This window comes from Larus michahellis, chromosome 1 (genome assembly GCF_964199755.1).
Source record: "Larus michahellis chromosome 1, bLarMic1.1, whole genome shotgun sequence".
In the NCBI taxonomy this organism is placed as follows: Eukaryota; Metazoa; Chordata; class Aves; order Charadriiformes; family Laridae; genus Larus; species Larus michahellis.
The window spans coordinates 131,382,511-131,396,532 of record NC_133896.1 but is presented as its reverse complement, the minus strand read 5'-3'; the positions used below and the strand labels follow the sequence as shown (position 1 = coordinate 131,396,532).

At 35.9% G+C, this 14,022-nt stretch overlaps 1 protein-coding gene across 6 annotated transcripts in view; it reads right to left on the bottom strand.

Moving 5' to 3' along the window:
* DMD (dystrophin) overlaps nt 1-14,022 on the bottom strand; it is a 1,292,219-nt gene that overhangs the window by 900,917 nt on the left and 377,280 nt on the right. For all 6 annotated transcript variants that reach the window (XM_074604145.1, XM_074604126.1, XM_074604154.1 and 3 more), the window contains exons 3-4: nt 1,690-1,782; nt 693-770 (exon numbers count right to left, since the gene is read on the bottom strand). In XM_074604145.1, coding sequence (XP_074460246.1) covers nt 693-770; nt 1,690-1,782 — 171 coding nt within the window. The remainder of the gene's footprint in view (nt 1-692; nt 771-1,689; nt 1,783-14,022) is intronic.

Below are 14,022 nucleotides of genomic sequence, written 5' to 3'. Positions count from 1 at the left end.
ACATCTTACTGTTAAGTTTAAGTGAATGTTTTAGTTTCTTTGAATTTATTTTTGAGGTGGAGACATGATATAATTAGTTGGCCACTGAAAATGTCTGCTAAAGTTATGGGTCCATTAGAATGCTTGCATAAGAAAGATATGAGAATATTTACTCAAAAACGATGCACAGGATACTGGCTTGATAAGTCAATCTTGACAAAGCAGATTGGAAAGTGGTTTTGATATGATTCATTTCCTTAATGTTATGAACCATAAGGAACAGACATCAATAAAAATTTAACAAAAAGACTTCTTGTAGGAAGTCTCATTTTTTCAGACTTCATTATCGTCAGAGCTTGTGAGTAGGTATTTTGATAGGTAGCACCCTCTAACCAGGTATAGATGACTTCTTGTAGTTAACCTTTTAAAATGTATTTTAAACACCATGCATTACCATAAAATTGTGCACATTGATCAGTCATCAGATAGCATCTGTTACAGATACATTATTCAAATATTTCCTGGCAGCAGATTTTAAAGTCTTTGAAATACATTCCATCCTGGTGCTGAACGACAAAGTATCCAAGTCACATTAATAAAACTGTCTTCACTCCAGTAATTGTATATATAGGCCAGAGTCTGATCCAACACTTAACAAAGCATTAAGAATGCTATCTATATGACGTTCTGACCCTGTATGGCTGATTACTTACGTTATTTCTCTGCAAAACCTGCAGTGCTTTGTTGACATTATTCAGAGCATGAACTCTTGTGGAGCCCTTTTCTTTTGCCTACAAAGAAAATACAACCAATTTGACTGCCCAAAATCAGAAGCTAGAATACACTATACATAACCAAAATCTTCTATTACACTCATAGTTTTCTGTTTCATAAGTTTATGACAACAGTGAGAATATTTCCATTGTGCATACACAGCTTCCCAATATGAAATAAAGGCAATTGTGAAACAAACAGGATCCACAGTTGGAAGGTAATTTTGTATCTTGACTTTTTTCAGTGAATGAATCATTGAAGTGTATACAAAATCAGATAATTCCAGATTGTTTTTATTATGATTAGTTGTCTTCTCCATGGTACAATTTAGGAACATTACTATGACAACCAAACAGATAACGATTAGTTTGTTTAATATTTATTTACAAATATATTCCCTCCGGATTTTTATTCTCAAACTCCCAGCCTGCTTCATTACTCTTTTATGAGAAAGTTTCAAAGAAAGATCCCAAGCTCACGAAGTCCGAGCAGGAACACAAGAGAGGATATTCAAAAATATATAAGATGTGCCACTTTAGAATTTCCAGGTTATTAAGAGCAAGCTGTTCTCTCCTTTCAGTCATGGACACATCCAATACATCGACTGTAAGTAGCAAAATATTCTAATTCTACACATTAAATTCCATCCCTTGTTTTTGGCACAATTAAATGAACCCTGCCTCAGTCTTGTTTCTCTTTGCCACACTTCCTTAATAAGCGCATACAATAAAATAGAACATTTTAATTTCAAATATATGCCTAGTTCTCAGTTGCAATGCTTCCTCAATTTCAAATGAAAGTCAAAAATATTCATATCCCTAAAAAATAGTGTTTCCACAGGCCCTCATCAATGGTGGAAATTAATGAACAACACCGACTACAACTATCACAACACCAAGATTTCAATATACAGTAAACGTGTTGATATACACATACAAGTTTTTGGCCTGTAAGGCATTCCAGGAGCTCCAGAAGTCTTCGTCCATCTCGAAATTCATTAAAAAGATCTTCTATGTGACGTCTTCCAAACTGAAATGAAAGAATGGCTTTATTTAGTTCAAACTCCAAAAAAAAGGAAGCATCAAATTGATAAAGTAAGACCAGAGAGTATTTTATTCCACCTGTGTAAATACACTGTGCTATCTAATTAAATAATAAATATAAAAGGTATGATGAAAAGTAGAGGAGGAAAATATCTTACAACTAAACTAACAGGGTTCTTACACATCTGTTTTTAATAGGGTTCTATTGTATAAGAGAGATTGGTGCCTACCTTATTTCAAGTAATTTTCTTATAGTAAGGAATGTACATCCTTTATTGCCTCTTAAAACTATACTACTGATATCATTTGTGAGAAACTGTTACAGTTTACAATAATTTATAATTTGTGCATACACCATTAATTCAAACAATTAAGCCAGAACCAAATATTAATGAAGCTAGAACACAAACTGGACTTGGCAATTAAGGTGCAATTCATGAGAAAAATAGGAAAAATAATTTTCCAAATAAAACATAATTTAAAAATATCCAAACACCCAGAAAAAGAATCAAGTTTAAGTGCCTAGGAGGCACTCTTTACTGTGGCAGAAACAAACTTGGAATTGCACAGAGATACGTTTCAGGTTTATTCTAGTGAGGATGTGAGAAATATATCTATGTTAATAGGACATACTTGGAATTGTACTCAATCAGGGCTTCATTACCGCAAGTGCCTAAAACACAATTCACATTTTGTACATAGCATCAGCAAAAGATGAAAGGAAATACTTGGGATTTTCCCCCATATGACAATGGTAAAAGATCATTTACTCTTTCCAAAATCCACGCCAAGTTTCTGATCTGATGCTTCGACTAATGCATTAACATTTAACATACAAATATATTTTTTATAGTTTAGTCACTGTGCAACTTTTATGTTGCACCTATAAATTTTCAACATATTTTTCTACGTATGAGAGCTATTGAGAACCACAATAAAAGACAGTGATTATTTTGTGCAGTGTCAAGTAGATTCACATGTCCACATTATTTCTAATTTGTGAAGTTTCACAGATGCTTTGATTGATTTGAGAGGAAGCATCTGTATTTTAATTTGTTAGAATTGACACCATGCTGACCTACATCGCACATCTTCCATTTTTACCACAGAGCAATGTAGAATTGGGAATCCATATCACACAGAAAACATTTGCTTTCCTGTCAGCAGTGTTGTTGTGGTACTCACTGCAACATTCATTAGAGCTAGCTGGGAATTTTATGAAAAACGTATTTTGTCAGAAAGCATCAATTCCTTCGGAAGGTTTCTTAAACAGAGAACAGAATTAAGGACAGTTTCCAGTGCTAGACTCATTTTTAACTCAATCAATAAATATTTATGTGTACAGCACAAACTCTAGTGCAACTGGCTACTCTGGCACGACTCCCTCTTCCTTTCTCTCTGTCAGCTCTTCTGAGGCAAGAGCTCCTTTCGATCCCTTCAGTTTTTGGTAAGGTCTTGTTTCTGTTTCACGGAACAAACAAATCAAAACATCAACAATTTTCTACAGCAGTGGGAATCCTTGTTTTCTAGCCGGTTTTCACACTCTGCATAACCCATTCCAACTAAGAGCTAATTTCTAGTTAACAAGTGCTGCCACTTGACTACCTAAAATACCTGAAAACCAGTACTGAACAGATTCACATGTGATTTACTCACCCTGCTCAACCTCTTGAATTATCTGTTTAACTAATAATACTCAGCAACTCTATTTCCTGCCTTGCATTTAGTATGAGAAATAGCTCTGAGAAAATGTTTGAAATTGTGGTATGAACAATCATGTGCCACTATGCAAGCCAAGTCATGCACGGTATTCCTGAAATTGTCTATTACTTAGGCTATACAGCACAAGTTTAAAATTAAAACACATGACTAAATCAGAGAGACTTTATTTTGTTCCCTAATCTTGCGGAACAAGAGACATTTTTGCACAAGACCTACGCACTTCCAAGGGAACATTTTAACATTCTTTAGAAAGTTGAAGTGATCAATAGGCCCTTTTGTAACACTAGAAAAGAGTTGTGCCTGTAATGTTACTGAATCACTCTGGGAATATGAGCACAATGACATTTTGATAATAGAATATAATTATATTGCCTTGTATCATATGGGAAAAATAGAACTAGCCTTCACAACTGCCTGTGTGTCTGTCTTTCTTCCTTTTTGCAGCATTTAAGCTATTCATAAAGTTTAGGTTGAAATCCATTCAGGACAGCTGAAAATTCTGCTTGACAAAATAGTAAAATAGTACGGGGGGGGGGGGGGGGGCAGTTCGCTAAAGCTTTCAGAAAGAAAATGAAGACACAGCATGGTAGCATCCCGAGAAGAACATACTAATTACAAATGTATTACCTTAAAACAAAAGTTACCATTGATTTTTTAGGATCTTGGAAGTATACATTCCATTAATCAGCAACTAAAAATACCTTTAGACACCCTATACTGCTGCCACAGGTATCATCCTTAACCCGAGGAAGGTTGCTATTTTTCTGGCAACAGGGTAATTAAGTCATCTTTCTCAAATAAATTGAATGTCTTCACTGGATCAACATTGCAGCAAGTCTTCAGAAACAAAGAGCTCAAAGATGCATCAAATGAATACACTGTGTCATGGAAAAGTGTCTGTGAAGTTGTATGAAGCTTCAAAAGCAATGAAAAAACAAGCATGGCTAGTCAATGGCTTGCCTAAACAAAAGCCTACTCCTCTATTACAAAATTCTTGTTGAAAATAACCTTGTTTAAAACTTTTTTTAGGTTGTGACCTATCGCCACCACCCTTTACCTACAGATGAATGAAAACCCTCAGAAGAATCTCCTGTGCCACTTGTATGCATGTTGATTTGTTACTCCCCCTATATTACAAACTTACCCAAAACCTAATTCTAAAAAATAGCCAAAGCGGCTGCATGATGGATCGTTGGTTCACACTTAGTTTTTCTTCTTAAAAACCACAATGGTGGAAGAGATGGGGGAAAGAAGAGTACAGCACAGAGGAAGGACTCCAGATACCGCCTGTGAAGCACAAGGCGACTTTTCATCAGTCGTACTACTTCCCCAACCGGTAGTTTGACTAGCAGCAACATGAAACTAGAGACAATTGCATGATCTTAATCAATATGCAGGCCATCTATAACATTAGTCAAGTAGATCAGCAAAATAATTATCATATCTCTCTTCCTTACTTCCTTATTTCAGGGAGACCAACAACAAATGGAGGGATCTGGGGGATCGGAGGCAGGGATGAAAAGGACAATGAGAAAAAATGCACAGAATAAAGGAAAAGAGGGAGTAACTGTAAAACTGAAATAAAAAAAATAAAGGCAGAAATTACTTTCTAGAAGTAAGACTAAACAAAAGAAAAATCTAAGATAGGAATTTTTTAGAATCTTCATGACTAGAAAAACTCCAGGGATTTAAGTATAAGGCAGTTTTACGTATTATTTTAACCTACTGTCTTTGTATTAAATAAAGGTCAAAACACAGACGATTTCCTTGGTTTAGCTGATATGGCTGTTGGCTGCAACTGCTGATCTTTACATAACATAAGGGGACCTGAAGGAAATCCAAGGGATTTATTTTAAAAGAAAACCACCAAAAACGTGATACAGAGGGAAGATAAGATTCTTGTTTTATCATGTATGAAATTAACCCTCCAACTTAAACAAGGACTGAGGAAAGCTCTGACTAGAATTCACAAAATACATCTGTATGGGAAAAAAAAGCCCTACACTACCACGGTCAACTACACAAGCCTTACTCTTAAAATTACAGGGTAACATTTCAGGAAAACATGGGCACTTGCAGCAGAGTCTTCCCCCAGGTGTTGGAAGGGAGTGAGGCATACATAGAGTATTTCATGTACTAATTTAACTGCATGTACATATGCACATGCATGAACATATTCTAGGATGTTCTCAGTATTAATTAGGCTGAAATAATGTCTAAAGTGTATTAGTTACTTTCCAAAAGACAGCAACTGAACCAACCGTGCCAAAGAACCTTATCTAAGAGACAGGAGTAGACAGAAAAGAAAGAAGAGAAAATTAGGAAATAGACTGATAATAACTGTTGGTAGATAAATGTAGTTGCAATTTTTTGGTATGAATTTATTAAGAAATCTTAAAACATCAGGGTCCATCCTATTCATCTCACTGCTGTCCACTTTCATTGTTATTCATGTGTTCTTCTTTCCAAAGATTCTATATTAGACCTAATTCTATGTAAATTTAACAAATAAATTTTATCAAACAAGTAAATTATTTAATCAGATCATTCATCAGATACATTATGGAAGAAGTTAATATTGTGGGAATTATTACATGAAAAGCCAGTATTCCATGAAAAGCTGTCTGTTCAGAGTTACACGCAAGCCAGTAATTGTGAAAGTGGTACAGAGAATAACATCAAATAATTGAAAAATATCTTGTCCAGAGAAGGCATGAAGACATCTGTTCATAAACATTGCCCCTCCTATTGTCCAGTGGTCAAAAATCATGAGTTAAAGCTCCAAAAATTCTGATTAGCATAAAACTGTTAGCAGACATTATGTTTTAGAATCAATTAACATATGAAATCATAGACTAGGGGAAAACAGAGAGAAGGGGAAGGAAATTGGAAGGGGAAGAACTTGGGAAGGGAGGGGAAAGGATGGGAGCGGAAGGGGATTAAGAACAAGTCATAAATTAAATTTTATCCCACAAGCACAAAGGGTGGAAATGTACTTCTATTTCCTGCTATTCATAAACACCCAAAATTTCAAGTGATAAATCCATAATAATAACTCCAGCAAATTATATGATAACAGAAGACGGTAATACAGCTATTGTTTGAGGTTCTTTAACATGCATATATTTTTTTCTGTTTTATAAAAATGCCGTATGATAGATACTTTTTCTCATTTTTTTTCAGAAAAAAATACAAAGGGTAAAAACTTGGCTGAGGAAGAAACCTCAGACTTTTAATTTTAATTTTCAGACAAGTATGCATTTAGATTACGCTTTTCATTTGAGGGCAGACCACACCGTAAGAAGAGTATTACAGTAAGACAAGTTGGATGCTATTTCTTATGCATTTTACAGTATTATTGGGTTATTATTATCAGTTCATCTGGGAAATCCAGCAACCCAAACTATCAACAGATGGAGAGAGACACAGAATAAATTAAAAGAGAAAGGGCACTGTAAAGACAGAGAATTCAAGGTTAGACATGACACTAGACAGAAAATTTAAGGTTATATTAGGTGTAAATAGGAAAAACCAGTTTACAATAAAACTAGTGGACACAGAATTGCTTCAGACTTCCAGGACAGGTAAATAACTGAGACCTAGCTTGGGAAAAGACCGATGTCTCCAGGAGGGCCATGAAACACAGAGTCTGGAAGGGAGCTGTGGTGTGGTCTAGCTGTTCCCCAAGCACGCAGGGCTGTGGAACACAGAGCCAGAGGCGCCCTGCAGTTTGGCCAGGACCTCAGGCTGCTGATTGACTACTAAAAGAATGAAAAGACAAGATACAATCTGGAAAGGCAGAAGGACATAAACCGTAAATCTTCACATAACTTTTTCAAGTAATTATCCCAAGTTCAGTTTGTAAATCTGGAAATCTTGCTGAATAGCCATCAGTAAGAGAGAAAGAAAACCCTGGCTGGCTTACAGATGTTACCCTCAGTAAGACTTTCAAGAATCAGCCTTTTCTTGCAGTCAAAATATTTGATGCTTCACTCTGTGAAGCAATAAAGAAAAGCCATTGAGCTAATCTCAATAGATCTTTTAAGTCAGTTTTAATAGAAGAGGGATTACTAATCCTCGCTCTTGCTCTGCTAAATATATTAAAGGTTCAATTTCTCTCCCCGACATCCTCGTTTATGGTTTGTTCAGTTCTGATGAGAAGTTTCATGAAAGTGACTGACATTTTCTTTCATTGACGCTGGATTACTATTACAGCAGCAAAAGATATTGTCCCAGTCATGAGGGCAGAAAGATGCACCAGGCATAGTTTAATGAGGGCACAGCTTTACTGGCTCATGAGAAGCACTGAGCAATAACTTGAGCTGCACAAGCTGCACCATCCTTTCTCTCGTCACCCTTTTGTCCTGTTAGAACACAGAGGCCTCCATTCAGCTGCAGGTGAAACTCTATGCCAGCCAGTTGTAAGTCAAACGCTGCCTCTCGACTGTCAGAGCTCCAATCTGTTTCTCAGCCTTTGTGATAACCACCTTTGTTGCAGTGTAACTTCAGCTTTCAAGGAATTATACAGAGGAGTAACTGAATACCAGTCTTTTAAAAATTATTACTACTGACCTACTGAGAGGAAGTTGTAAAACCCTTCTCTAAAGATGCCACGCTCACAGGCAACGAACCAATTACTGTGCATTTCAACAAGGTAACTGTCACAATGCCTGCAGCAGGCCCAGAACATCCAACTCTATCCTTAAAGAGGGATCTAGGGGCAGGTCTTACCAATTGTCTGAAGGCAGCTCACGTTTGTGGGACAGAACACATACTCCCAGAGTAGGAACTGGTTTCCTATCCAGACCCTGACATTCATGCAATGACACCGGATCCTCCTGGCACTTCTGTTCAGTTCTTGTAAACAGATATTTTCCCTGTAGAGTCTTCTAATTCACCTGTCCTTTGCTGAATTCTACCGTAAGATTAACTATGTGATAATTAAAATATTGGAAGTTCCATCACGCACAACAGAACTTCCTAAAGTTATATTGAAATGTTCCCCATCCTTGGGATCACTGAAATTCCTGATGTTGATTTTCTCTGCTCTGAAAGTATAGGGAATCTATTATTCATTAATTAGACACATGGCATCTTAAAAGACAAAGCCAAAATAGTTATTATCTATCCTATTTTCATATAAAATTTCCTTATGAGGTTTATTCAATACATCTTGAATTCACTTTAATTATACATTCTATCTTATCTATTAATGCCATTTGAAAATGAGATTTTTAAATGAATCACATCACTAACCAGATTATTTTTTCCAGATTCAGTGCATTATATTTTTCATAAGAATGAAATTAGATTAAGAGCAGATATTAATTGTAATAGCATGATAGTATTAAAAAACTGAAGATCTCTTTGGATCAACAAAATAAAACCTACTGATACAGTCTCCAATTAGAGAAGGAAAAATATAATGATACCAACACTAGTCTTTTAATAGCATTACAAATAGTATCTCAAAATGTTATATAATTCATAATGTCAATGGCTAAAATGAAAAGATACAATTCCAGTAATCTTAATATGATCTTTTCAGGTGGTTAACTATTCCCACAGAAGAAAATATCTTATAAACAATTGATAATTCTCAACCTGTGCAGATCATAAACCCACAATTCAAAGCATGAACAATTTTTTAGGCAAAATTTGATGGGCCAGTTCTAAGCTGACAGAGATGCTATAGCCACCTCTCAACATCCACACCTGAATGTGGGGGGGTTTAATGTAGTCAGATATCTGTTAATACAGAAATACACAAAAGCTTATTATTTCATATACGGTGCATATATTTCATATATAAGCACATACGTCCCCTTTAAAATCTGAAACAAGTCGGGTTATTGCCTCCATGACAGGATCAATAAAAAATGATTTTCTTAATGAAAAGTTACCTCTATTGCAAGTCCAACACAGCTTTACCTGAGAAACAAACCAGGTGAAAAAATGATCAAAGTGTCTCACAGGTGATGGGAACAAATTTGAGGATTATTCCACCCTTCACTTGAACCATGGAAGTTACACTGACCACCCAGATAATTCACACTCCTGTTACAGTGTTCTGTGATAGATTTTCAGTTCTACTACCAACCTGAGCAGGAATTCAACTTGGTGGTGGGAGAACTGTGAGAGCTTAGACAAAACCTAACTGGTTTCAAAAAATATTAAACTGATGCTCACTAAATACCTCTATGCTAATTTGCCCAGTGATTATTACACAAAGTTTCTATTTGGTAAGCAGTGGATGTACAATGTTGGCATCTACTGCTTTCCTCTAAAACAAAACAAAGCTTACAGGGATGCTCAAAATAAATCTGGCAGCTATGTTTTTTCACCAGTTTAATGTAGACAGCTAATGTCACTGAAGCTTTTCTTATTTTGCAGTAGATTGCTGTTCAAGGTCATTAAGGACTGGATGACGATGACTGGCAATGGCATCAAAAGAAACCTTCTGGAAGTGAACATACACTCAGCAAGGTCCTACAAGGTTTGAAGAATGACTCATGAATTCACAGTCAAGGATGGGGTGCTTCTTTTGGCAGTGCAGCTACCTTCATGCAATCTAGTAACCGACGGCAATGAGCTTCTTTTTTGCAAGTATGCATATAATTATGCTCTCCACTTCCGCAAAGAAACATATAAGGAAGAAAAATACCATAAACTACCAACTAATTTTATTTATAGTGTTATCTCAGATGTATCCTTCAATTAAAGATGCAATGTTAATTATATTCACATGTTCCAGAATACTTGTATTTTTTAAATTTATAGTGTGTAGGTAATTTTCAGTTTATAGTGGGTAGTTTTATAACAGCCTTTTTAAACGGTGGGAGACGCAAAGATGAAAATGCAAGGGTTTTGAAAGGAACAGCTCACTTTCCAGTGCAGAAGTGCAAACTGTATCTAGTAGATGCCAAATGCAACATTTCTGGCTAAAGTCTTCATTTAAGGGAGCATTAATTCCACAGCAGACTGCTTGCATGAGCATTTGTTATTCAAGTAATTTATTTTTCCATATGAGGCTATTAGAAAACAGAAAAAAAGTAATGTCTTCAGTCTTGATTAAAATCACAAGTATTAGAGCAAAATCTTGGACAGCAGAGAAAGATGCTGAAATTTTTGTCTTTTGACTTACTGATGTTCTGAATCTTAGAGAACAGTTTAATAGCTACACAATGAGGTACAGAACACTGCATGTACTCTGTGTTTGCTCACGTATGACAGTGTCCTTTCTGAGTGAATTTGTATTCTCCCTTTATTGAGGGATAGGCTTTAGCAACACATTTTTCATCAGTTTAGAGCTTAAATCCAGGCTGCAAAGAAAATCTGAGGGGTATAAATGATAAGAAAAATTTCAAATACTTTACTTCAGAAGCCCGTCAGGTACATAGTCTCATCTTTGAGAATAAATAAAACAGACAAACCTCTACTACTGTCTTTACTTGTATCAGACAAATAGTCAAGCTTGTAAATGGGTGCAACTGTAATTAAACAAGACAAAAATACAGTAATTTTCATCAATAAGAAAACAGAAAGGACAAACTAACTAATTATGAAGTGTTGCTCTTGCATGATGAATCCCATATAAAGGGACTTAATCTAGATCAGTTCTTCATTGACCAAGATATGAAAGAAGCAAATGTGACATGTAATTTGGACAAAAGCTTTAGAACGAAACTCAATTTGACTCTACACAATGGCGCACATGACATGGCAGCTCCATTTCTGCATTTGCAAAGTGGTGGCACTGCATGCTGGAACTGATTTTGACTTCCCTTGGGAAGTTAGCTTTCCTGAAGCACTGCAGAATGGGCCAGTTAATTCTGAAAGGGAAAAGGAGGTTTCATACAGAAAAGAAAGAAGTAATGAAATCATGTATTCAGTCTTTGCCAGTGAGAAGTCATCTTCAAGAACAAATATATTTTGGCAGCTGAATCCAAAGCAAACTCTTAGTGCATCTGAGGTAGCACTGCTTTCAAACATATTTTTTCAAACATATTTTTTCAAACATATTTTAATTGACTCAACCGAACCTTCAGTACTGACATACAAGTGGATGACTCATCCTCCTTTCTATAGGGTCAAAACCACTTAGTCAAACTCATGGCATTTTCTGACATAATCACTCCCTGTCATCTTCCTAAATAGAATGGTTAAATCAAGTATATATTTGCTTTCAATATTTCCATTTAAAGCTGTAGGAATGGTAAAATCCATGCAACCACATCTGAGCTGGCTGGTGATCATTTTCACTTGGTGAAAAGGAAAGGCCAGTATTTATTTACTCAGAATGGAGGTTACTCCATTAACTTAAGTGCCTGAGGGACTATGCTTGTTCTTGCTATCCATTCTTGAAGACCAGCTGGGCAGGAGGGTTTACTGCACGTGCATTACATCCAAGAACTGTTCTGGGAGTTCCTCTACGCCCACTGTACTTATTCCCAACAAGCTTGTTTGCAGTAAGTGGGATATGAATTTAAAGGGCATGCTTCAGAGAGCAACTATACCCGCTCTGCTTCAACTCAGTTAGGAGTTTAAAATGGTTTCTTCCACTTTTTTCCTATCTGGAGAAGTCAAGCATATTACAGAGACTGAAAATCTCCTATAGAAACTACATGGCTAACTAAAAGGATAGAGTTTTCCAATACAGTCCATTGTTTGGTTTAAAAATTCTATGCAAGATATGTAGTTCATTATCTAAATGTAAGCAATTTTTATTTTAAAAACCCCACAACTACAGTTGAAATTGTAGTGCAATTGAATTGAAAGCACAATTTCCCATTGAACTACTACTAAAAATTAGTAGCCTGCTGCAGAGGCCATCATCTACATGTAAAATCACAAAACATTCAGAAGGAAATCCTAGAAAGAAAAAGCAGCAAGAGGACAGTATTTGAAAGGAAACGGCACAACATAAAAAGACAGAGTGAAACAGCAGGAAATGAGGACTTTCAAAGACAACTTCTATTTCTTTTGACAAATTCAAATGTAGGCGTATGGCAGTCTGCTAGCCTGTCAATAACAGGCTCCAAAGGGTGAGCTGTGAGTGTGGCACCACCATTACTCGAGGCTGCAGTACCCCGCACTCTCTGTGACTGCCATTCCCTTACTATAGGACAGACCAGTCTACTCCTCCTCTCTTCACAACCATTCTACTTTTTATCCTACCTCATTGATGCAGTCAATTTTCAGACTTTATAAATGGCCAGAAGCATGTTATAGTTGGGTTTTACATAACCTGACGATATGTGCCCCATGACTCTATCACTCTTTAAAACCTCCATTTTTATTCCCGCATATTGATATGAATAGTGTGATTAGGTATGTTCAAGAGGTGGGGAAGAAGAAAAAAAAAGAAAAAAGTGTTATTAGTTTCTTCTGTTTATATACATTTTCTTTCTTTTGGAGTGCTCCTACTGTAAATAATGTAATTTATGCAGGTAACTTATATACTATATAGTTTTCTTACATTGAAAAGTGTGAATTTTCCATTTTTCCTTCTCATGGTCCACAATTCATCAAACTACAGATAATTCTTCATATGGCAAATAAATTAAATTATAATTGCTCACAATATTAGATGAAGTGATAATTGCTCAAATATTAGCTGACATTTTGACTAGATATTGAATTGATATTTTAATCAATATTACAGTTCTGCACAGTATTGTCTGCAAAAATGTTTAACATATTTGTTATGTTTAATATAACAAGTTGCAGTGTTTTGGCTACCAGCAGGCACCATGCAGGTGTACCTCAAATCACCACAAATAATGACGGTAACTTAGTGAAAATGATTGGCATATGCTGCTTCTGTAATGTCTGGTAATAAATGACCCAGATTCCAAAGGATTTTATGTACCTACTTGCATTTGTGAATCTGGATCCCTCTTCATAATTAATAAAAATAACAACAGGAGCTGAATCTCTCTTTAAACCAAATCTTTAAAAATTGACAGCAGTACAGTGAATAAGAAAGAAACATAAGAGACTTTGGCTTGCATTTTGGTTGCATTGTTTGTGTTAGTAATAGCTTATGAATACTTTCTGAAATCTGTGTATCTTTTTGTTGGATTATACCACCTATTGTGTCCATAATTTAACTACTTTAAAATATGTATATATTGTTCTGGTAATGTACGGTTTAATTCTAATTTCAGTTGTTCGTTTGGCACTCTTATAAAAATAGTAGCACCGAGCCTGAAACTATACAAAGGAAACAGATGTCCACCAACCGGTCTACAAATATATAACACCAGCCTGAAGATGGCGGAATAAACCAGCATCCAAGAGGTACCAACGATCTGAACAAACTAGAACAGATTGGTTCTCACATATGAAAAGAGGAAATAATCCTTTGGACCAGATGGGATTTGACCCATGGAAAACAATATATAAAAACCAGAGATGTGCAATGGAGCTTGGGGAAGATGATTTTGGCTTCCTGATATGAAGTGCTGTTGAGCCCAGCCAGTTCAGTCCCAGAGACTAAAAT